General features: G+C 38.2%; 1 protein-coding gene across 4 annotated transcripts in view; it reads right to left on the minus strand.

The window, feature by feature from the left end:
* Positions 1-26006, minus strand: part of syne2 (spectrin repeat containing, nuclear envelope 2) — a 183765-nt gene that overhangs the window by 18638 nt on the left and 139121 nt on the right. For 3 of the 4 annotated variants that reach the window (XM_002933717.4, XM_031891297.1, XM_031891295.1), the window contains exons 85-101: positions 25708-25884; positions 23797-23952; positions 21164-21313; positions 20007-20177; positions 18135-18268; positions 17060-17264; positions 14987-15166; positions 14399-14533; positions 13793-13947; positions 13343-13490; positions 13117-13208; positions 12085-12319; positions 10613-10807; positions 8931-9056; positions 6617-6772; positions 4453-4611; positions 3113-3279 (exon numbers count right to left, since the gene is read on the minus strand). In XM_002933717.4, coding sequence (XP_002933763.3) covers positions 3113-3279; positions 4453-4611; positions 6617-6772; positions 8931-9056; positions 10613-10807; positions 12085-12319; positions 13117-13208; positions 13343-13490; positions 13793-13947; positions 14399-14533; positions 14987-15166; positions 17060-17264; positions 18135-18268; positions 20007-20177; positions 21164-21313; positions 23797-23952; positions 25708-25884 — 2741 coding nt within the window. The remainder of the gene's footprint in view (positions 1-3112; positions 3280-4452; positions 4612-6616; positions 6773-8930; positions 9057-10612; positions 10808-12084; positions 12320-13116; positions 13209-13342; positions 13491-13792; positions 13948-14398; positions 14534-14986; positions 15167-17059; positions 17265-18134; positions 18269-20006; positions 20178-21163; positions 21314-23796; positions 23953-25707; positions 25885-26006) is intronic. The other variant, XM_031891296.1, reaches the window with a different exon arrangement.

Below are 26006 nucleotides of genomic sequence, written 5' to 3' on the forward strand. Positions count from 1 at the left end.
TTCTTGTCTCTTTTTTGTAAACATGATATTCTATTGTCTGACTTCCTCTCTCAGAAACATCCTTAATTCCAGTGGCCAGAGTCTGCTCAGTTCTCTCCTCTCTCCTGCTCCCCCTCCCACCAGAATGCTAAGAACTTCCTCCCCCCTCCCTTAGGAATGTGTGATCTCAGCTATAACAGCTAGACTGCAGGCATGGAGCTACTTAAAATGGCAGTTGCTATCTTAAGCAAATGGAGAAAGCTTCTAAAGCTGTTTACTCAAGTATGTTAATGGTTTCTGCAGAATAAATATTTTGTTCTAGGTGACACTAATGTGGCAAATCTATTGGCAGTAAAATGCCAAAATGACTCTCCTTCTCCTTTAACATGTCTGAAACTCTTTTGCTTAGAGTAAAAAGTATAGAAATGTACTGAACAAAAGTGATGTTGCCACCATACAGCTAAGGACTAACCCCTATATGTAAAGGAGGCACTACATTTGCCCAGAAGCAGTAACCCATAGCAACCAACAAGATGTTTGCTTTAAACAGATGAACAGTAAATGTCTTCTGCTGATTGGTTGCTATGGGTTACTGCTCCTGGGCAAATTATTGTCTTTTATTACATAACCCCATAATTGTATTCATTATTTAATATAAAGACAGACTGGGTGGGGGCTCTATACAACCACTATTTAGAATGACCAATTCACAGAGTGTCCAACAAAATTCTACATTGAAGTCCACAGAAGGATGATGGGATTTCTGGTAGAGCCTTAATTGTGCATATGAAGAGTAGAAATGTTCCATGCATTAAATAAGCCATTTATTTTCTGAGTTAGAACAGTTTGCATCAAGAAATAATGATTCAGATGGACATTCATGCTCAGTGCAGTGCTCAGTATGTGAAATCAGCTAGTAACTGATGTACTGCTGATGTGTGTACATATAGTACACTAAAATTACTACTACCGTGTACAAATTTCAAATTTCTTGGAAATGTACAAAACCAGGAAGACCCACAAAAATATTTATTTTCTAATCATATATTTATAATCATTTATTTTCATGGAATATAACCACCCAAAAACAAATACATTTACATAGCCAAGCACAGGCTTCCACAGTGACCAGAAATCAGTACAAATGATGACTGAAACAAAAGGTGCTGTTGGTGAAACCTATTGTTGTGTTCTGTGTGTACCACAGAATGGGTCCCCCTCCCTTTCCTGGCTGCCTCACAAAGCTTCATCCCCAAATACAAATATAGTGTTATTCAAGGACCTATGGCGCTTGACAGTGTGATCTCCCCACCCAAATCCATTGTTAACAAGTTAAATTGGCCTCTGCAAAGAACATTTGGGGGGGGTGAAGAAAATGAATTGCTTTTTTTTTTTCTAAATATATATCTATAAAGTATATAAGTATACATATAAATATATACATTTGTAATGGATACAGCAGAAATATTCATTTACTAGGAACTGTATATAAAATAAAACATTTACAAACATTTTTTTTGTGATTCAACAGGACCAACATGTGCCATTGGTTTGAGTTTAAAATGGTGCTTAGAAAACCTGAATGTAAAGCATACAACTCAGTTTAAACACAAACACATGGCATAGCCGCTTCACATAACTACCCTAGTTTTGCCCATTATACTTCAGAAGAAGCAGATGCTTGACCTCAGCAGTTTGTACAGCGGATCTGCTCCCAACCCCCCCTTCATTCTGCATCAGGCTCCAGCCAGTAATCAGACCTGACAATGCTTTTTGAATGGCACAAGCCCTTACACACGCACACAATACATGTGAGGGGAAATGCGACTTGTAATGGTGCCATATGGCCGAGCTGAGCCTGATGTCATGGACTGAACCACTCACAGTAAGCCAATAGGAAGAGGGGACCAGTGCTCATCAGCTTTGCAACAGGCACTCTCACAGGTTATTTATACTCAGCATTTTTTTTGAGAGATAATACAGTGGGATATTTTTTTTTATCTAAAATGAAAAATTTTATTTGTATCAGACAAAAATGTTTGTCTGCATCTATACTTTTATTCCAAATTGTGTAGTTTATTCTTAGCCCACCATTAGCAATTAGGGACAAAGTGAAAATGCATTAGTTAAGTAAGTAATTGCACAGTACACTTGAACAGCCATATAATTAAAATAGGTATCAGACAGTTCCAGACAGGATTTGTCTAAGAAAAGCTTATGCAAGCTTTTTGTTCAGTGGGCAGGGACACAATTCACTAGGACAAAAGTAGTAAGAAGTTATAAAATAGGGTCATATTTACAGTAGAGCATATTAGAAGAGCAAAGCAGCTATGTCCAGCCCTGTATCTGCTGCTAAACTACCACCTTGAGCATTCTCAGATGTTTCTCACAAACTGTAGAGCAATGGCTTCCCCCCTTAGTGGGTCATATTGCAGCAGCTGAATTACCCAGCCTTGTGGCCATTTAGGGTGACATTGAAGACTGGCTATTTAGTCTCCTAAATACTCTTAGAAACCCAGCCTAAAAGCCACCTTTTCTTTTGTATATACGTGTATTTAAACAAGAAGGAAAGTTCTAATTCCTGAAGGAGGTGCGCCAAATGTTAACCATCCCGCAAGTGATTATACTGTAATTGCTTATACCCTGGGCCAGTGCTCCTGTTAGTAGAAAACTGCACCGGCCCAGGTACACCAGTAGGCGCACCAAACTGCGACCTTCTCTTCTTCCTTCTTCGTGCTAGGTATGTATGCTCAGTAGTGTGAAAAGCAGAAAGCTGGATTTTTCACTCTACTGTGTACACATGGGCCTTGGGCCTTCAAAGAAAGGAGCGGAAGAAGAGGATTGCTCTGTCATGCTCATACAAAACCACTCCAAAATCTCTGAAGTTGTGTTGCTTATATTACTTTTGCAGTAAAATAGTCTCTATTATTTATATTATACAGCGCCAACATATTATATATATATATATATAATAAATAGGTGTATACACTGAACAAACAGATTTATATACAAAAATAACCAATAACGATACAAGTGGTAAAAAGGGCTCTGCCAGATAGCTTACAATTTAAAAGAATGAGGCATAGGATGCGGGAACTGGTCAAGTCTTTAGAGACTTTTAGAGTTTCCTTACCGTGAGTTAATAATATCAAAGAGGTGCTGCCAACGTTCATTGATTTTATTGAGCTTGTTGTCAATTTCTGTAGCCCTTGCTTTGTTGCTTGCGATGATCAGCTGGTCACCTATTTGTTTCAAGTGATGCTTGTTCTCACTGAAAAGGTTAATTTCTTCCATACAGTCCTAGTATGAATAGGGAATAAAAAAAGAGTTTTAAGAAAAATCAATAAAATGTAGAAACTATTTTATTCCAATTGTAAGAGACAGGAAGTTTAAGAAGCATTGCTTAGCAGCTTATTATTAGTACTCGGGGGACAAGGAGTTAAAACAATGGGCATGTTTAATGCCAGTACCAGACACTGAACCATCTGCATTCATCTAATCTTATAAATTTGCTGTCTGGATCATTCAGGAGCACTGGGAGAAAGTGTTACGTAGCACAGAGGGTGGTAGGCTCAAGCAATATTCTTCCAGCTGGAATGGCATGGCCAAATGCAATGAAATTAAGTACACCAAATATGAAAGACAAGTCCATCCTGACTATGACTGAGCTCATCATTGTCACAAGAGAATATTGGGATTAGATGGGACAATTATTTCCTCTGTCTCATTACATTTACCCAATGCAAAGAGGTCTGCTTGCAATGGGTTAACAAGTAAATCTCTTGTAATGAAGTCATGTAATTGTTCAACCCATTATATTATTGCATCTTTACAGGAAATGCCTTTACAGACATAATGTATGAAATGGAGGTCCAGTGGGATTGTATTTATCACAGAATAATTCCCTCACATACTCTGGAATGGTTACATGATTCCTTGGAATGTATCCCATGTAATGTTAGAAAAGTATTTATTTTTCCCAGAAATTCTCCAAAGACTTTGTGCTGTGTCAGTATATAGTGGGGCTAAATATACATACAGTATATAGGCACACACAATGACTCTAAACTTAAAGATCATTGTTGGGATGTGAATGGGTGACTAAATGGGTGATATTTTGCCCAAGTATCATGTGAGAGCTCAGACGGCTCTGGACACTTGCTATGCAAACACTTGCTATAGCAGTTTCTCCCAATCTTCTGATTTTTTACTACAAAGTTGCACATCAACTTAAAATCTTCTATTACTTTTCAGCATTATTGGGGAATGAGAAGATGACAGCCTGAGCCGGTTGTTTAAACTACAACTCCCATCATTCTCAGATAGGAGATTATGATTATGGTCTGAGCTCCTGAGGGGCACAAGCTGGATCCATTTTGTTTAAGAATCTGAGATGTTTTATTATAACATACCTGCCACTATCCTACTAGTAATATGTACTTTTTTTGCAATACATACAGAAATTCACCTTACCTTCTGCAGTTTCTCTATCATTTCTTCGATGTTGACGTCTGCTGTTTGCAACACTTTGCTTTCCATTTGCGTCAGCCATTCACACAGCTCTTTATTCTTTTCATTGAACACATTCCAGGCATTCAACCTGTCCTCTATCTCCTGCTTCCGCACAGACACCTATACCATAGGAATGGTCACTATTGGTTAGCATTCAATATGTCATTTAAATCAACAACTAGTTACTTTCCCAAAACAAAGTACCCTTTCCAACGTTAGACTTGGTGCTATCACAGTATATAGAAGTTATTTTCTTCTGGACCCATATGGTAATAGTTTGGGAATTTCTAATGTCATGTGATAAACCATCTAAATTGCAATAAACAACTATTATTTAGACTCTTGCTGCAACAAAATCATATCAATAGCTTGCGCATTGGCAGAGTGCAGTTGCGGCCTAGTAGCTTGCAAAGGACAGATTTGTGGTTCAGTTGCCTGCAAGGGGGGACAGTTGCAACTTAACATCATGCAAATAGTAAAGGTGCACGCTGTCACCTTGCATGGAGCAAAGTGGCCAAGTACCCTGTGTAGAGTAGAAGACATGGAACCCATTAGGCTGTGTGTACAAGATAGACAGTAGTATATCACATGACATAGAAACTGCTGCCATACTTACCATACCCATGGCATTTCCTACTGGTATATGCCTTATTAGGTACATGGGAGGTTAAAAACTAATAGAACAGAGTTTGGTAAAAAAAAAAACAACAGGGCTGCAGTTCTAGATAATTACATACTGTAAGCAACAACCTGTCTGGACTATTTTTAGTATAGGCTATTGTTCAAAAAGGGAAATAAGCTGGTTCCCAATAGAGATTCTTTAACCACTGACAGTATGATCAGTAATACAGATAGGGTAATGATTCCCTTTGTAGGCAAAACATTTAAATGTATGTATATAATCAGTCATAAATAAAATAAATAGAAACGTTATATCATTTGACACATTCAAACAGAGTGATGTGTAAATTGGTGCAGTCAGTTTATATATGAATATGCTGCAGACAGACATGAGGACTGGATAACTATTGGTGCTTCCTGCATTTGACAGAATATTAATGATTAATCAGACTGTGCTAATTGATTGGATTGCTATGGAGCGGTGGTCCAACCCTGATCTTGGTTAGATTATGATCCATACAAGTGACAATAGTTACTTTGTTTTTTATTTGTGATCATTCAAATCTGGTGAAACCCTTAAGGTAATTGCTCAGGAGCCACACAAAATAACCAATGGTGAGTAAAGTTAGTTGGAAATATCAGGACTTTATAACCAGTTGCATGTGTGTGTGTACAGCTTTAATCTCTAACAAACTGCTATCAGATTTTAAAAAATGCAGTGCTGAATGGTGCTGAAAGACAAGGCACTTAGCCAGGAGTGCTAGAGATAAACTTAGTAAACAAAGGAAAACCAAACACATAGCAGGGAGGAAAACCACATTTCATGAAAACGTGGAACTAATAAATAGTGGTAAACTAGGTTCAAACTCAGGAGTAGAACAGTACTTGGCCCTATCATGCCACTCAAATAATTGAATAAATCATAACAGCACCCCAATTATATTAGGCCCCAATGGGACCTCATCATGACAGCCCTGTCAGTGGTAACCAGCTAATCCCCTCTAAGACCATGCCCTTACAAGTTAAATAAATGTACAGTGTATGTATCAGGAAACCAATACTATAAGCTTGTATTTGTGAAACAATGTCAGTAGTACATGCAATATTTCATTAGCATACAAACTCATGTCTGGAATTATCCTGATTAGTTAATAACCACCAACCAGTGCAAAAAAAGTCCAAAAGCACAAAAAATGAAAAGTTCTTGTTTACATTACACAAGCATTTGAGAAAATTAACTGTATTTATTAGAAATTACCAGCATCCAGCCTAATTACATGGGTTAAACAACCAGACGCAAGGTCTTTTCCCACTTTAAGTATCACATAGCTATACTATACCAAGCTATACTATACCAAGCTATACTATACCAAGCTATACTATACCAAGCTATACAATGCAGCATGCACTTTTGTGGCTCAGAAAGGGTTACCATCCCACAAAGTGTGCGCTGAAGGCGGCTAAGTGCTAGCCCAGACCCCAGGCATTTCCCCACAGTACTCACCCTGAGGCACAGCTCTTCCCACTGCACATGCAGAGCCTCAATCTGCTTCTTTAGAACCACTCCATCCTCAGCCAGGATATACTGGGATAAGTCTGATTTCATGTTGCTGAGCTCCTGTAAACTCTGCTTCCACTCAGCCAGCGACTCCTCCAGCTCCTGCATTAAAGCACAGGGAACAATCCCTCCAGCTTAGCACTGGCTGTTTTTTTTCCCCTTTGCAAACCTGTTTAATCTTCTGATTGGTCAGTGGGGGGAGGGGTGGCAGAAAGGGGCCGGCTATTTACACATGCCATATACAGAGTGACACACTGGGAGACTAAAGCCTGCTCTCCTCTTGTCCCACTGGCCGCATGACTGGCAACCAAGGCTAAAGGGCTGCGCTGCAAGAGTTAAGCCTGTGCAAATAATAGGGCCACTTTGCAGGAATAGGAAGCTTTAACAAACAAACAGCAAACTATATAAAATGCACAATGCTTTTTTAAAAAAAAAAACCAAAAAAACTATTCTTTCTATGTGTAAGCTCTTTGGGCCAGAGACCTTCTTCCTCCTCTGTCTCTTAGCATGTGACAATTTTTGTAACTCTGTATTTTTTATATTTATTTATTGCAATGTCTGACCTCCGTGTTTACACTTTAATGCTATTGCACAAATACACAAATATTCACATATGCATACAAATATAATTACATACGTGCATGAGATCTACTATCTGGAACCCTTGGGATTTCTGGTTGCAGGGACTTAAGTAATTTGAAGCACTATGCATTAATGTTACCAAAAAACTTTTGAATATTAAAAAAGTGTATGGTTTCGCCAAGAATGTGGATTTATGCTAGCTTAGTTTTCATCCAGTATGGTACTATGTTCTGTTTAACTATTACATAGAAAAAGCACATTTAAAAAAAAAAAAAAAAAAAGGGGGGGGAATGGCAGTGTTGTATTCTGGAGAGACAGTGGGGCTCATTTATTAACACTGGGCAAATTTGCCCATGGGCTGTAACCCATAGCAACCAATCAGTGATTGCCTTTTTTCAGCCAGCTGCATGTAGAACAATGAATGCAACAATTTGATTGGTTGCCATAGGTTAATACCTGTGGCCAAATTTGCCCAGTGTTGATAAATGACCCCCAGTGAGTGTTGAAGAAAGGGCTGTTCTTGGGCCTGGTGCTGCCCTAGGCACTGGACCTTTAGCCTGACTTGAGAATGCCCCAGTCACTGAAAATACAGGTACCCCCAGCTACCTGCTCATTGGATGCTATGGGTGATCAGACATGTAGCAAACTTTGAACCATTTATTACATATAAATTATAAAGGGCTTACAAGAGAAACATTGTCAGACTAGTACAGTATATTACTGCACTTTTAATTACTGTACAGTACTGCACATGTACTCAGCTTTAATCAGGGTGCTAAAAGAAAGTACTCTGAGCTGGTACAATTTTTAAGGAAGAGGTGCAACAGCCCTGGCCAAAAGGTCAGATATTTCCCTAACTGGAAGGCCATGAAATTGCTGTATGCAAGGTAGGTGAATCACATAATCGTACATTCTGCACAATTATACAATTCAAAATATAAGGTTTTTAGCTACAGTGACAGGTATCAGCTCTTATGGACCAAGCACATTTTGGGATGCCTAGATCTTTCTTTAGAGTGTGGAAAAGTTTCCCATGAGGTACAAAATAACCTGTATAGAGACAGAGCTCAATTTAAGGGGGTGGTCTTTTTCATCTGTCAGCCTCCATTTGCTGTATTACAACTCCCAGCATACACGAAAGGCTAAAAACTGAAGATCAACAAAAGCTAAAGAGCTATGGGATTGGCAACCCTGTGTTATAATGATAATATAATAAGATAATATAATCACACTATTTGCCCTATGCCTCTACCAACACTGCCTGTAGGCCACACCTCCTACTTTAACTTTTAATACTTTCCACTCTTTTGGAGATTTCACAAAAAAAAATAATTATGAACTATTTTTCCAGGTAAGCACCTGAAATTATTTCCACCTGGCAGTACATTGTGCGATGGTAGGTACAAGTTGTGTGTTATAAGCACATGGGGAGAGAGAGTTTTCTGCATATTTACAATAAAATGCGCTGTACCCTGTTGTAAAACTACTTAAATGTCACTTTAGGCACACAATGGACTCTGCAACAAAGCTGATACTGTTACTAGGAATATATTACAAATATGTTGCAGGGCAACTCAAGATGCAGAATGGGCCTGATTAACCCTTTGTGCAGCTGTGATGTATTTGTACACAGCCCAGAACACCTTCAATATAGAACCGTAAAAATGTGTCAAGGTACCTTTATGGATTCTTTAGCCTTCTGTAGCTCTTCATGCAGTATAGGAAGAGGTTCATTTATTCTGAGCTTCTGCTCGTGAAGACTGTTCCTTCTGTCCTCGGCAGTCCATGCAAAGCTCTGCCATTTCTAGACAACAACAATAAACAGACATTTGTGAAAACCTTCAACAATAGTTGGTCATCAATACTACAGTCCTATCCCTTAGGGCAGGTCACATGGGTGCTTCATTGTCCGGTGGGAAATCTCCTCTCCCATGGGTGATGATTGCCCAGTTATACCAGCCTGGTCACATTACTTGGATTCGCTGGATGTAAAACACATTACGTGTGGTGATCCTGAGTAATCGGCTGAAAATGTGAAATGAGGCATTTTTAAGCGTTTACTCGGCATCACCGCATTTAACAAGTGGTATTGTCCAGCGCTTCATCGCCTGTGGTAGAGGATATTTCCTGTCTGGCACTAAAGTGCCCCATGTCACAATGCCCTTAAATTACACAGTCAGAGGAGCTCTAATTCTGTGTTATGTCTTTGTTCAGAGGCTACATTGCAAGAAATATACAGATTATAACATCCCGGATCTGTACTCACACTCTCTCCTTTTAATCTGACCTTGGGCAGAAGAAACAATAATGAAAACAGTAAACTTTGTGTTTCTATATGGATAAATATATCAATATTTACTTATACTAATACATGTTAATAAATGAAGCCTTTATTATCACTTCCTGATGAGTTTAACATAACAGATCACAAGTTTCTGACCAGGAAAGGGGTCTCATTGTAGCAGAACCCAAGCTGACACACATCCTGTTGAATCTTTGCCAAAAAGATTGTATTAAATGTATAAACATGGGAGCTGGACAAACTCCAAAGAAGCACAGGCAAAATGTGCTTCCATAACATATACATAAGCCACAAGACATAAAGCCAGTGGAATTGCAATTGTGCACATAGAGAAATGCAACAGCAGAATACACTTTGAGCAGCCATTTTTATTCTTAGTTTAATCTAAGGGGCAGATTTATCAAAATGTGAGTTTAGAGCTTAATACAAAAAAACTCACCCACATTCTATTCATTCCTTTGGGATTTTTAGAAATGTATTTATCAATGGGTGAAAGTTAGAACTCACCATTTGATAAATATGCTTCTAAAAATCCCATAGGAATAAATAGAAAGTGGGTGATATTTTTTTGTATTAAGATCAAAACTCACATTTTGATAAATCTGCTCTTAACTGTTTCTTAACAAAGATGCTGACTTTAACACTCTGGCTTACAGGAAAAAACTGTGCAGTACAGAATTCCTCCTGCAGGTCAAACCTCTAAGTCATTCACTTACAGATGTTTTTCTGCTGTACAGACATCCAGGCACTGATTTACAAACATACACATTGGTACTAAATTATACCAGAGCGTTTGTCCACAGCAACCAATCAGATATTTGCTTTTTTTCTAACAGGTATTATTTAATTGCTCATTGGTTGCTACTGGCAACTGGTGGTTGGTACTGGTGCAATTTAGTACTTATAGTAGGTTTGTATATAAGCCATCCTTTGTATAAAGTAAATAAGTGTGCGGATGCTAACATTCTCTTTGGGACAAAATATGGAGTAGTCCATTGCATTTCAGAAATATATTTTTTCAATTCATATATTTTTCAAACCAAAAGTCTAATTCATACCTGAAGAGTGGCAGTGTTTTGGCTCAGAATTGCCTGTAACTGCTGCTGTGTGCTTTCCCATTGTTCCTGCAGTTGGGTGACATCATGTTTCAAGGCATTTTTGCTTTCAGGGTGAGCCACTGACACCAAGTCTTTGCCATGATCTAGAGCTGTGGAATAGATGTTCCTCCATCTGCTTAGGTGCAGTTCTTTACTCTGTAATGATTGAAATAAAGGACTTAGCTGTTACATACTAACAACATATTTACGTAGAGCTAATTACTGCAGCTAATTACTGCCAAGATAAGAGACTCAACAAAGTCTCTTAGCTTGTGTGTGCCATTTCTGGGGCACTGTGTTCCCTGCAGCTGTCTGCCTTGACGTTCTATGGATCTATGGATGTGATTCACCACCACAAGAAAGTGCTCTAAATTGTTTCAATGACACCCTCCACAGAATAAGTTTAGATAGGATCTGACTTATGATGACAGCCTTAGTTGCCAGAGGCAGTTATATTTATTGTCTTTATATAGTGCTATATGTAACATAACAAGTACACCCGTCCAGAGGAATTAAATGACTTAAACAAGGTCTCAGTGGATAAGGCACAATGTCATATATTTTTGCTTGATAAGAAAAACATGTAACAACTCTCAATAACAACAGCAATATCCATTTCTGTGGCATCTCTGACTGCTAATGAGATACTGTAGCATTATGGGGACATTAACCCATTGAGAAAGTGCAGCCCACCACGTCACTTTTGGCCTGTGGGTACATGACTCCTTGTGCTGCTGGTAATGGCTTTAACACACTATATCAAAATACTGAAGGGATCTTGCTTCACTGCAGCTGGCCTGCTGAACCCACTCATTCAGACCTTTAATCATCATGGTGTTCTACAATATTGACACTGCATCACCATATGTAAGCACTATACTTCCTGATTTCCTTTGCAGCCTTCTGCCCCCACTTCCCTGCCCACACACAAACCATTGCTCTGCTGGTTCCACTCACATTTTTTTTCTTGTCATCTTTATTTATATCATGCTGCTGACATGTAATGTATATATAACAAACCGGGAGACTACAATTCTCTCTTTATTACTTTGCCCCAGGGTGATTAGACCAGGGTCCCCCAACCAACATTAAATAAAAGTAACAACAATAAAGTTTTAGCCAAAATCAAGGAATCCCAATTTGAAATTAAAACAATACAAATAAAGACAAAGTGAAAAGTTGCTAAAACAGAATGTTCTACAATATACCAAACGTTAACCTAAAGGTGAGCTACCCCTTTACATTTTATAAAGAATTATTTATTGGATCTTAAAATGTATCTGCACTGCAAGTAGCCATGTTGTGTCCTTCAAAGTCAAAAAGGAGGCCAGTGATGGATACCAATTATAACTTATTAACACAAGCTATAATAAGAGTGTTTCCATATCAATGGGACACCATAGGTTTTCCCTAGCATAGTTTTTCTTTCTTACCTTGAAGTCATGTGTCATTTTTCTTGTCTGGAACAGACTGTGACATTTCTCATTGCTCACACTTGCCATATCATTTTGTATCTCAGCAAGGCTATTTCCAAGCCGCTGCCTGGAGCAGTTGAGGAAACACCACTGCTTGAGCAGGGCATCTATCTCCCTTTTTCTTTGATGGACCAGACTAATAACACTCTGCCATTTCTCTTTCAGGGCTGTGAGCTTTAAAATCAACTCAGAACTGCAAGAAAAAAGGGACTGTAGCTGTAAAAGTTTTAGAATAAAACAAACATTAATTATTTAAGGAAAATCTATTGCTCACTTTCAGATGCAGGTATGCAAGACTAAAGTCACCTAGGGTCCCTAGTTATCCATTGTTGTCTCCATGGCCATACATAGGCAGGTAAAAGCTGCTGATGGACCAAGTTGGCAGCTTATTGCCCATGTGTGGTGCCTTCAGATGGGCCAAACAATCATATCAATCTGCTGGCTCCCACCTCAAGGTGGACATATGGGGGAAAGATAAACTCAGTTTATGGCCACCTTTAGGTTATAAGGTGGTAACAATGTAACAGAGCTGTGTCAGGAAAAGGAGCTTAAAGGCTAATGCCAGACAAGGCTGATTCTTGGCCAGCTTATAAACGCAGACAGATGCTGGCATCATCCTTTCCCTGTGTCTGCATCCGGAGCCACTGAATCGGCCTGGTGCAGGCCTCCAAACGCAAGTATACATTCTGGAGCAGAAATCTGAGTGCAGGCACAGGGGTGCAGCGAAAGTTTGATGCCAACATAGGGGCTTATTCTTAGCCTGCATTTATCTACAAGCTAAAAATTAGCCCCATGTGGATATAGCCTAATTAAAGAACACCACCCCAATACCTATAAAAGACTAAACTGTAGAAAAGTAGCACAGTCTGGCCAAAGCTTTAGTAACAGTTCATCTATGTGACCTATTTTAGTAAGAGTACCTATAAACAGTCTATTCGACTAGAGCCGTTTGAACCTGTAAGTATATGTGGAACCACAATGTTGTATTACCTGTTTTCTTCTTCTGCTTCTAACAGCGTCAATGCTTTTCTTATGAAACAGGGTAAGATGTGTTCATTTATAGCAATTTCAGCCAGAAGTCTCTAAAGGGGTAAAAAGCATATATTAAGTCTGCTAATTAATTAGAAGTGGTCAATTTCATCAATGCCAGCTATGTGACTGCTGATACAGCAATGAAATAAAGATGGACATATTACTGCTATAGCAATTCACATACCTCATAAGTGCACTGTTGCTGCTTTAACTCTACAAAAGTTCCTGCTATTCCTCCAGTGAGATTGTCCTCCAGCTTCTCAAGAGAGTGCAACCAGGCTTTATAGTTTTGAACAAAGTTATTTTCTTCCATTTGATTTATCTGGTGTTCTCTGCAAAACCGAAATGTTAGATTAGTAACACTTATAACAATACCTACACACATAATTCTAAAAGTAGGTAAAAAACGGTAAAAATCTGTATTTATTCAGTATATCAGTATATATTTATATAGACACATTCCATAATATTGTATTTTTTTTTTATAATAGATCAATTCCATTAAAGCATCACTCATTTCCTTGTGTTCTTCATACAAACATAAATACAAACACACAAATAGCTCTATAAAGGAAACTGCAAAGATGACCGGATGAGATTCAGGCAAGAGAACTAATGCTGATTTGGGCCTAACCTGCATTCTTCCAGGGCACTTTCCGTAGTTTTTGTCCACAAACGATTTAGATTCAGCAGCAGCTTCAGAGTCGCATCATCAAGTGGAAGTGTGAAGCTCTCCTCATTCAAATGCTCAATGTCTGAAGATAATTCACTGAGCTCTAAAAGCTGTTGCTGTAAATAATATACATCAAGGGATGAAGATAATTTAATATTTTTCTGTTTTTGATTTGTCAACATGTCCAATTCTAATCTGCACACTTCCATGCAAGGGGCTCACCAGAAAACCTTAGACCATAGGCCCAATTTCCAAATGATTTTTCCTCCTGTCCTCAATTAATCTCTTTTTTTCTCTTACTCTCTTTTTTACATACTATAATTTCTCTTTCCATCTAGTTAGCTTATTTGTGTTCATACAGAAATAGGCCAAATGGCTAGAAGCAGAAGGACCCACTGACATCTTGGCCCATGGGGAGTTTTCCTGGTTTCCCAAAGAGCTGGTCTGCCACTGCTTCAAACACAGTTTTGGACCCCTACACACAAGTCGATGTGAACCAGTTTGAGATAAACTAGTTAAATTAGATCTACATGTACCTAGATTAAGTGACCATGAAAGAAACTGTACCTTTATTACATCTGATTTTTCTTCCCTCTCTTTCCCAGACAAGAAAATAGTGCTAACAATATTAGCAGATGACTGTACTTGTGCTTGAATGGTCTCCAGGTTTTTCTTGAATGCCTTAACATCATTCATAATCAACTAAAAGAAATGAAGGATGTTATTATTACACTGTATAGGAACAAAGAAATTGAGTTGTTGTATCAATTAAATGTACATGAAATCTTTCTTTAAGTATACAGTGTTAAAAGGACTTCTCATTATGCCTTGCCAAACAGGCCATTAAAGTATGTTGGGATTCAATTTAGTAGTCAATTTAGTATGCAAACATAATATAAGTTGTGTTGTTGCATATATGATCATAAGCAATAGGTATCTTCATGGAGTTTAGGCTAATTATGGTGTCCTGAAAGGTACCGCAAATAAACACCATGGCTTCTGACAATGCAAGATTATAGGGTTACATTCTAAATAACTATAGTAATTATAATAATTTTTTATTGAATGACCACCCTGTATTTTAATACATTTTGCTCTCTTAATTACACGAGGCTAAACAGTATATTTGTTCAAACCAAATATTTAATGAAATACCGTCAGTTCAGCAGATCTGGACGCTGCTCTTCTTTCCAAGGCAGCTATTCTCTGAGAAGAGTCTAATCTCTCAGAAAGAATAATATCGGAAGCGGCAGGATCTTGCTCTAACACTTTATCTGCCAGCTCTAACACCTGCGTGACACGTGATCTTAACTCCCGAAGAGCTTGATTATACTCCTATACAATAAGAAAGCACATAAATGTAAGTCTGCAAAAGTCTGCAAAATATCCCCAACCTGTAGTCTACTGAGTAGGGTACCAAGAATCTGGGAATACAAAGACCATTATCAACTGATCATGTGACTGTTTTAGTGGCAGGGGTCTCTTGAAAAATACTGTGATTTTTAAGTGATTTTTTGCAGCAAGCTTAAGAGTAATAGAAAATACAGTTGAAGCTCTAAAACAAAAACCTCAGCATTTGCAAAAGTACAAACCATTGGAATATGTGTATGTATAATTGCATAACAGAGTACTTTCATTTGCTGCATTACTAGTCCTAGAACAAAGCAATAACTCTGTATTAGAATATATTTTATTGACATCCATATCAACACTTTCATTGCAATGCGTTTCTCCTTTTGAACTGAAGTGTACACAGTAGGGAGATACCTGTTGTGTGCATTCAGAATAAAACCAAGAAAAAGCAGGATCTGGCTTCCTTGGAGAGGTGCATACACATTTTATTCAAATTAATAAGTAATAAGTGTTTGTAAAAACACATAATTTATCATTTAGGCTCTTAAACATGACCATTTTGCCCTGCGTTCTCCCGAGGTGGATTTCTCCTGCGTTCCACCACAGGGGAGCGCAGGATGAAACGCAGCATATTCTTTCTTATGACCCTGCACTGACACAAGCGCAGGGCAAAATGCTCATGTGCAAGCATGATTAAGGGGGGAATATACAAGATAAACCTTTAATATAAGATAGAAGTAGCCATTGAAAATTACTAATTCAACTTTAGATACATTTCACCTTATTAAAAATGGTTTCACATACTATAAAACATAGACGAAAAAGGCTAAAATGCATTTTAGCCTCAGGAATATAATAACTGGTACTGTATATGTAATTTCAGAATGCAGATCTGAAAGGTTCCTCAAACAAGAGCTAAATGCAATATCTACATTAAATCCTTGGTTACTAGAAAACAAACTCTCTAGAAATCAATTGAATACATGCAAACAGTCCTTAGGCAAGCCTGTGCTACAGGAATGGCAGGATAGTCTCCAAACAGCCTTCTTGTTACCTGTAATGCTTGGAACAAACTTTTTTAGGTAGCTATTATCTATGCAATTTCAGTGCGATCACAAATGCAGACATAAGTACAAAGCTCTCCAGGCTGCAATTCCATGTATTACAGAGTCTTGCCCAGTTGCCATTTCTGCCCTATTCATTTCTTCTTTACTTGAATACACAGATTGATTTTGGACTATGAAAGGAATAATTGGGTGCATCTTCTGATAACTTGCCCTTACATTTTTATGGAGGTGCAGCCCTACAGAGGCTGTCCACATTGCATCTACTTCAATAAATAAGTTCCTCTGACCATAGCCCATAGGCTCACATAATATGTATTTTCTGGTTGTTTGGGTTACTGACCCTGACTGATTAAAATGACCCAAATAGAGTATAAACACAACAGCATAAAACTACTTAATGGTGGCTGCCCATCTCAAAACATGAAACAAATGGAGCATTATATTTAACACCAAAATACAAGGCATAGAATACAAATATTTACCTTACTAAACCCCTAATGTAGCATAACTTGTCCTCCATATGAGTTCAGTGACTAAACAACAATAAAACTCTTACAAATTCAAAGCACACTGCCCCCTCCCCTTTAATTAGGTCTTAAAACCTGTTTGGCTGCTATACATAATGCCATACTACACTAAGTAACACAAGCCACAGAGTTATGCTAAAAACAAACAAGTGTCACAGGAATTTTTGGACTGGCACATCATTAAATTATGTTGAACAGATTAAAATATAACAGGGCATGCACTGCTCCCTGAGTGTTCCATATATTGGTTGTTTCAAATGAATTGAACCTTTTGCACAAACCTGCAGATCCTGTATCTTCCGCTGCAAGGTGTCAGTCTCCTTGTCTTCAGAAATCTTAGCATATACCAGCTCACTGCATTTTTCTTCAAGCTGCTCTAGCTTTTGTGTGTGTTCTAGGTAGGAATTGTGGTACTGCTCCCATAGCTGTAGTAAGATCTGTGCAGCCTGTATGTGGCACGCAAGTTCTTGATGTGCTGTGTCCCACCTAATAGCAATCAGCAGTTTACAGGTTAATGCATAAAGGAAAGATGCACATTGTGCTATAATGCAAAGCTTTATTATTGAAAAATTAAGGGCCAGATTTATCAAAGTGTAAAATTATAGCTCACCACTCTAATTCCTATGGGATTTTTAGAAGTGTGTTTATCAAAGAGTGAACTGCTACAATAAAAATCCTATAGGAATTAATAGAAAGTTTGTAAGTTTTTCTGTAGTGAGCTCTAATTTCACACTTTCACACTTTATCACAATGATAAATCTGCCCTAAGTTGCTACATTAACTGTTACATGCACTGTAACTGAATATGAAGAATACTTTTTGTTTTTTAGAATGCTAGGGGGAGAAGTTTTACTTCCTCTCCATATATTCTGCTTTACCCTAAGCAAAGAAAGTGCACATCATTATACTCTATGTAAAATATATTCTATGCACACATATCTCCATACTTTATATCCATGGTAATATGTAAATAATATATGTCCCTTAGTAATCCCAAGCAACAATATAATAACTTTGTGTGTGAACTACTGCATCACTGAGCAGTGGATGGAAGCAGAAGGCATGGAATCTGAAGCACTCGTCTAATTATGGGCTGCCAGAAGAGACTCAACTGGTACTTATATACCTATAGAAAAATCACACTGCTTATTATTCAGCTGCTGTTTCATAGCACATTCTACTCGTTTTAAATACTATGTGGGCCACAGAGTTCCCTTGTGCTTTAAAGACAGAGCGCACCAAGTGAAGTGGATATTTAGTAATATGACTCTTAATAATATACCACTGAGATTTCATTTTTAGTTTTTTGGTTTGAATAGGTTTTGTCATCTTCCATACAGACAAGCACAAACCCACCTTGCACGTGCCTCCGATTGCTTCTCCTGCAAGATAACTACAACTGATGGACTGCACAAGTCTGCCATGCTATCCATAGAAAGTCTGAGCTTGATCCATTTCTCTTCCTGTTGTTCCACCTCCTCCAACAGAGACTAATGGGGAAAGAATCAGTACATCATGCTATAAATCAAGAACCAAGTTCTGCAAACCAAGTAAATGTGGCTTCCCTCACTGTGCTTCCTATTCTATTTTACTTATCAAAGTGTGATTTTAGAGCTTACTGCAGAGAAACTTACCAATTTTCCATTTATTACCTACAGACAAATACACTTGAAAGTGGGTGAGTTTTTCTGTGGTGAGCTCTTATCTCACACTTTAATAAATCTGCCCCTATGTGTTAATGATGTGACTGGCAAAAGTGTGGTAACACAAAACTAACCAACTGGCAACTTATCAGTTCCTGCCAAAAGGCCATACCCAAATCCACCTGCTACTCAATACCTCCAGCATAGTGGGTACATTGAGTCACCCACCTAAGACCACCAAATACTGAAAAAAACCTCCCAGCGATATTAACCCCTTAGAGAGGAATCACTGTTCTAACACTTGAAAATACAACTGTAACACCAAGCAATTTAATTCAATTTTTACAGTTGTCAGGTACCCACTACTAACTTAACGTCTAGCTAATCTTGGGCCCTTTTAGTCTAACTGTTAACATTTTCCTTGTTATTTGGCCACTATCTTACAACACAGGATAAAAGTAAATAAAAGAGGGTGGGGTTTCTAAATTGTGCTACAAAATGTCTGCTCTGCCCCTAGCAATCTGCTTAGTAGTAAACCTAACCACTCTCAGACCCATTTGCCCTATTCCCCTCATAGACTGTTGTGCTCTAACCAGAGCTCTGTGGCTTCTTTTAAATGTTGCAGCCTTCTCACTGGAAAAGCCTACCCATATGTAACTACCATCATTATAAGCTGCACTCATCCCAAACTTCATGTGTTGGCTTTCTCAATATTTTGTTTCATTCATTTTTTTTTATCATTTTCAGTCATTTAAGGGAAAGTTAAATTTGTATATTTTTACAAACAGGAGTCAATACAATAACAAATATGATTAGTACACAGTACAGTTACATTTAACCTTAAGACCTAAGTGTCACAGAGACAAGAGGAAGGAGATCACTGTACCATAGCTTACAATCTAAGTGGGTGGCTGATTTAGAGAAAAAAATAGGAGGGTATAAAGTGCTGCAGGTTAAGGTGCTCCAAAAGGGAGACTGTGTTTGGTTCTGAAGAGACTAAGAATTCTCTACAGAGGAAGGGATGGGATGGCATTCCAAATGCAAGGAGCAGCAATGCAAAAGGGTTTAAGGTGGGAAACAGCAAAAGCAGTCGAGGGCGCAACAAAACATTTCTTCTGAGAGGAGTAGAGAATGTACGGAGACACAAGGGTAGAGATGTAGTGAGGTGCAGAGGAATGAAGAGCTTTAAAGGTTAGGGAAAGGAGGAGGGGCCTGTACCCTTTTGGATGAGAGGAGAAGAATTATAGCAGCAGTGTTGAATATAGACTGTAACAGATAGAGATGAGAGTCAGGAAGGCTGATTAGTAGAAGGTTGCAGTACTCTAGCCAGGAAAGGATGAGAGCATGCATGAGGGTCTTAGCTGTTGCTTAAGATTTCTAATTATTTTGTTTCACCTTCCCCTAACCTGAGTACACATAGATACAAGATATAAGTTAAAGTTAATTTTAATTATTAGAAAGATTAAAGACAGTAATGAACTGTATATGTGACTACATGAAAATAGAAAAATAAAATGAAATTAAATCCTACACCCTAGTTTAATCAGTTGTGTATACATTTCTGCACATAAACTAGGCCACTGACCTGCAGTCTTTTTAACCGGTTCCTTAGCATAGGCTGGGAGGACACAGATGGTTTGTTTTGTCCTAAAATATAAATTATTTTGACTGTCAACTTGTTCAAGTCTTCATAATTTTCATCATATGTTTTCCAGTGCTGTAGGATAGAGCCCATGTGGGATTTCAGTTCTGCAACCTGAAAAAGGAACCAGCAAATATCAACACTAGAGCAAGAATAATAAGACCAAACCTAAGCCAATGACAGAAATTAGATGAAAGGGTTTAATAATATAATATTTTGATACAAGCACAACTGTAATATGAAATCAATATGAAAGTTCAGAGACAGAGGTGGAGAAATATACTGGTCCCTGACAATGCTGGAAGGCTGTGGCCATGTGACGGGAGGGGGAGGATATTATTTATAACTGTAGTATGCTGAACTACAGCTGCCAGTATCCCCCACTGTTCAACAATATGTGAAGAATTATGGACTGGAAATCCATGTTAAATACAATGTACAACTATGAAAATATGTTCCAAATGTTGGACAAGCACATGCAGTTTAGGAACTACCCTAAAAGTAGACTCTGGCAGCCCAATGCAATTATAATGTAAGGAAAATTCCAGGACGAATTATTTGCATTACATTTAAAAAAATGTTGATTATTATTGTCAAATACAATGGTTTTGATCTAGAGCAGAGGATTTGTGCAGCTAGGAATTATCTACCAACACCTTCCCCCATCTGGCTAAGACTAATAATATTGTCACCAATGTTGAATTTCTACTTTCCAGCTTTAAAAAGGGCAAAGCTGCATTGCATTTATTATGAATCATAGGAATTGTATAAACATTTTTTTTCATAAGCAGTAAATCACATGTATTCTCCACCTTCAACACAGACACGAGTCTACAGCTAGATCCAATACCTAAGGATACCTTAGTCCTCCTCTAGTAGAGCCTCAAGATGCTTCATGGCATTACTGGTAATGGAAGACTGGTTTGCCAAAATGTCCCTTGGTCTTGGGCGTCATACTATTCTGGAAAAAATGTACTAGCTCTGGCATGTTCTGCTTTTCTAACATCTGGAAATATGGGGAAGTTTATATCTGGAAGTTTCTTTTGCTTTCTACTAGAAATGTGTCCTGTCCTAAACAAAAACTGGCAAAAAATACAGACCTGGCTGGTAATAGAGTCTCTCTTTTTTAATAAAGTTTCTGTCACAGCACAGCTTTCCTTTTGACTCTGGTCATCAATAACAATCGGCACCAAGTCCTTCTTCAGGTTTTCTACCGTTCTTGATTTCATAATAAGTTGCTTATCCAGCTCCTTTAATGAAACACATTCATCTGCATCATTATGATTATTTGAACTGAATATGAACAATCTTTCATGGAAAGGTTGCTAAATAGCCATTCAGTAAAGTTTCACTAAACGTTAAAATTAATTAAACTGCTGGATTCCTCAGTTTGATCTACATAAAATCAAATGTACAAGTCAAAGCATGTTTTTCTACATTTTTAAAAGCATGTAATCTTCAAGACGCCAGATATATTTTCAGAAGTTTACTTTTCCTGAGAACAATATTTGCCTGACATTTTTCTTCTAAAAAGTAGGGAGTATTTTGCAGCTTTTTGTGGAGAAAGACATTTGAACAGAACACCTAAGGGTACTCAGCAGAACTGAGGCTCTAGTTTGCCCTGTGCTATTAGCAAATTGATCACTGCATTAAAGCAACAGACTGCCCTACAGTGACTTTTCAAAGCTAAAAGCCAAATGGATTGCCATGGTAAAAATAATGGTTTAACGCATTAATCCCAAACTGCATTTAAAGCAAAACTATAGCCAAAATAAAAACTGCACTGGCTATTATTTGGTTGTTATTTCCTACAGCCCTAATTTTCTAGAAGGACCTTGAGCATAAGTAGAACTGAAGAATTAAAATTTGCCAAGAAAAATAGCTTCTTGCTGCTAAAAAAACATTTCACATGCTGACTTATATACCTGTCCTTATAATGGACAATTTTACGTTTTTTATTTTTCTAAAAAACTCAAAAACACTGAAAACATAATTTTACAATGTATCTGCCAAATTTCTAATTAACCTCAAAAACTCAAAATAGCTTGGATTTCGTTAAAACAACTGCATTCTACATGAACTCACCAGCTTCATATTTGTGTTTTTGCATTTACATTTATTACATTTTTTTGTACTTAATAAATCGTAAAGATTCGGGTTTCGGAGCCTCTAATATGAATCTGCAATTTCCAAAAAAAGTTGAATTTTAATGTTGATAAATCTGCCTGTGTTCTAGATTCTATGTATTTCCATTTGTACATAATAGATTTACACCTTTTAGGGAAGGTTAAATAATCCTTTAGCAAATCAGATTTCATTTATTATTGTAACCCTATTTTGGCTACTATGGTACTTATAATACGCAACTCCCTGCATGTGGCGCTACAGGAGCCCTGAGTCCCCGCTTATAATGGGGGACAGGTATGATATAAATGAATGGCGTGCCTCCACCCAGGGTAGGTATAGGTTGAACTATATGTCTCCTCCCTGGGAAAACTCTATGAGGTCCTCCTTGGACCCAGACTCCCAACAACTCCCGGTACCTTGCCCCTCCCTTGGGGTAGCTGCTTACCAGGCAGTTGAGGATCCTCTGTGTAAGAACAGCCAAGACACCAGTTAAAATGGTGAACCAGATGAACTTGTTTTTTGTTGATGCAGGCAGAACTTTCAGAGGATCTCACACAGACAGCTCAAGTCACAGTCTCTCTCTTGGGCTACCCCCGGTACTCTCGCCAGATGATCCCACCTAGGAAGTCACCCCGGTCCACGCGTAGGGCCCCTTCACCGGGAACACTCCCAGGTGCTGACTTGGCTCCCCTTACTACACACTACAGGTCCTGAACTCCAGCCATGAGTGCTGGGGGGTTTTAACCCCTCTCTCTCCTGTTGGGGCTATCTCTGCCCGTTCTCTCTAGCCTGCCTGTCACTCCTAGAGTGACCTATTACAGTACCTCCTGTACTAGAACACTTGCCTGTTGTACACCTCCTTACAGAGGCAGTCCCAGGACTAAGACCTCCACAAAATGGTCATCCCTTTTAATATTGCAGCACACTGCCACCTAGTGGTTGCTGCTTAACAACAGGGAAACTCCCTTTTCACACATAAACAGCTAGGACCACCTTTAGGTGTCCATAACCCAAAAGGCCACCCTCATGGTGCATGTTTAAAGGGGAACTCATCCTGAAGGGGCCCAATTCTTTGGGGTCCCACCATTATCATTATCATTGTGTATTTATAAAGCACAAACATATTCCACAGCGCTGTACAATAAACATACATATTTACTGTATATGCAAAACAACAAAAAACTGATACAAGAGGTAAAGTATACCCAGTCTAAAAGAGCTTACACTTTAAAACCTGATAAAACCACCTCTTCACAACTTGATAACCTGAGCCAAACACTCTACTGGAGCTTATTTGGAAACCTGATATGTTGAATCTGGTCCAAAGCAACAGCATTTCTCAATACCTTCAAGTGTGTCCAAAAATATCAACCCCCCCCCCTCCCCCCAAATGCACATTAACAGGCAGCTAAACAGGTGTGAAAGACTAAACAGTTAAAAGATTAAATATTCAGCTTTGTAAAACTCATTACCTAAGAAAATGCAACAGATATATCTACTGCTGAGAATAAACCTGCCCTTTGCTACAGCTCCTGTTCTTTTCTCATGGCTGGGTAAGGAAAGAGTGAGACAAGGCTGATGATCTCACAGCCACTGTGACACTTACCTTGCAGTCAGCCAGGGTGCACTCAGCAGCCAATTTACTTATTGGCCTTTTTAATTTCTCCACTCTCTGCTGTTGGACATCAAACCAGTTGCTTAAAGCTTTCATTTCATTTTCCTTTTCTGTTGTAATGTCCAGAGTACGTTCCAGTTGCTGAATCTAATAAAACATTGATGAAAATACTAAATATGCTGCTGCTGATGATAGTAACAGTCCTAATCACACAAAAAGCAGCTCTTCAGCGGTTCCTAACCACCACTACTCAGCTAGTACAGCAGGGAATAGGCACTAGGAATTATAGTTCAGCCCCAGCTATAAAGGTGGTACAAATTCTGTTTCACTTGTCTAATTTACCTGATGGAAATTAAACTGCTAGCTATGTATCAGGAATTTAACTCCCCTTTGTTACTATTATTATTAAGAGGTATTTATAAAGGGTGAACATATTTCACAGTGCTGTACAATAAGTGGGTTTATACATTGGACATACAGAATTACATACAAAGCAACCAGTAACTGGCACAAGAGGCGCCTGCCGAAAAAGAGCTTACAATTTTTCTCAATGCCCACCCTTTCAGACAACATTAGAGCAACTTCCTACATTTACAATAAATCAAAAGCAATGGTTCTGGTGCAAATGAACATATGTGCTTGATACACACAACAAATTCCAGTGCCTTTTCACCCCCTGTGAGCGATCACATAGTTTGTTTATGACAGTTGCCTCTAGATATTTATAAGCTATCCTTTTCACTAACAGTTTGACACTGCCACAAAGGACATAAAATGTGAAAGCAATTATTTTAATCATTAACAGATTTCTGTTTTGCCCATCAGCATAAGAGGATTCAGAATGCTTAAATACACACTATATAAATGTTATATTCTCAGTAGTTAACTCATTCCATTAAATGGCCAATATATGTTCCTTTTTTATTTGTCTTATTGGAATATTATGTAAATCATGTAAATTTAAAGTCACCTATTGGTCATGTTGACCATTTTTTCGCTGATGGGGCTGCTTATATAAGCAATTCTTACTTGAAGTTCCTAAACCTGACTGTTTTGCCAACCTGACTGTCCCTTCTCAGCCTGTCAGTTATAGCTTCTAATGCTAATGGCCTATTGCTGCACCAATATGGCTGCCCCCTCATAGAGGAACATGGGGATTGGAAAGTGCCATTATAGGGGCAGTATGTCCCATGTTTAACTTGAATTTAATAAAAAGGGCTTGTGCAGAATCTACTTTTTGCCTAATCATGTTATTTCTTAAACTAAATAGGGCAAACAGGGAAATTAAAGTTACTCCATGTTTGGTCCTTGCATCAATTTCCATTTGCCCTGTGTAGTTTAAGGAATAACACAAACCTTAGATTTGTCTTGCAATTAAAAAACAGGCAAAAGCCCTATTCATTAAACTCATGTTGAACAAGGAACACTTAACAAATAAAAGCAATATACTAGGTCAATACATTATTTTCTTCTCTGTGCTCCTTGCTGGCCGCTGCAGATTGCACAGGAAGGCTTCTGATGCCTGTAAATGAAATTAAACTATGGGACTGCATATCTATTAATGAGGCTGCTAATGCTAACTGAGCAAAATATGCAAAAACTGATCTGTATTTTTTGTAGTTTAAAAACAATTTTTAAACAAAACAAGTAAGTGGATATTGTTATATATGGCCACACTGGTAGATAGCCAAATTCCCCAGATCTGAGCAACTGTCTTACAGCTTGATTGTTCAGAAGACTATGTTGATCCCATAGATGAATACATGCCAATTTTAGTCAACTTTTGGCTGAAAGACTGAGGTGTCCAAAAAAATCAGGGAGAAATCAAAGTGCATTATAGAGATGGGATCTCCAGAGCAGGAATTCAAAAATATGCAAATATAAAGGTAGGGCAGATCATACCTTTCTATTGAGATTGCCTTGCATTTGGTGCCACTGTAGGTTCATGGTGCCCAGGCATTCTGCAAATTCTGTTTTCTCATACCTTTTACTTTCCACATCCCCAGCACTCAACTGAAGTAATGACTGGTTCACAAAATCAACAATGCACTGTTTGTGGTTCATTTCTTTTCTGAAGTCCTGCAACAGAATACATGAATACATTGTGTCCTTTTAGTAGAAGCATTTAAACTGTAATCCTATAGTCTGGCTGGCACTTTAGCACTTCTGGCAACTTTGCAACAAGAAGTTTGTGGTCTTCA

This window comes from Xenopus tropicalis, chromosome 8 (assembly GCF_000004195.4).
Source record: "Xenopus tropicalis strain Nigerian chromosome 8, UCB_Xtro_10.0, whole genome shotgun sequence".
NCBI classification, from domain to species: Eukaryota; Metazoa; Chordata; class Amphibia; order Anura; family Pipidae; genus Xenopus; species Xenopus tropicalis.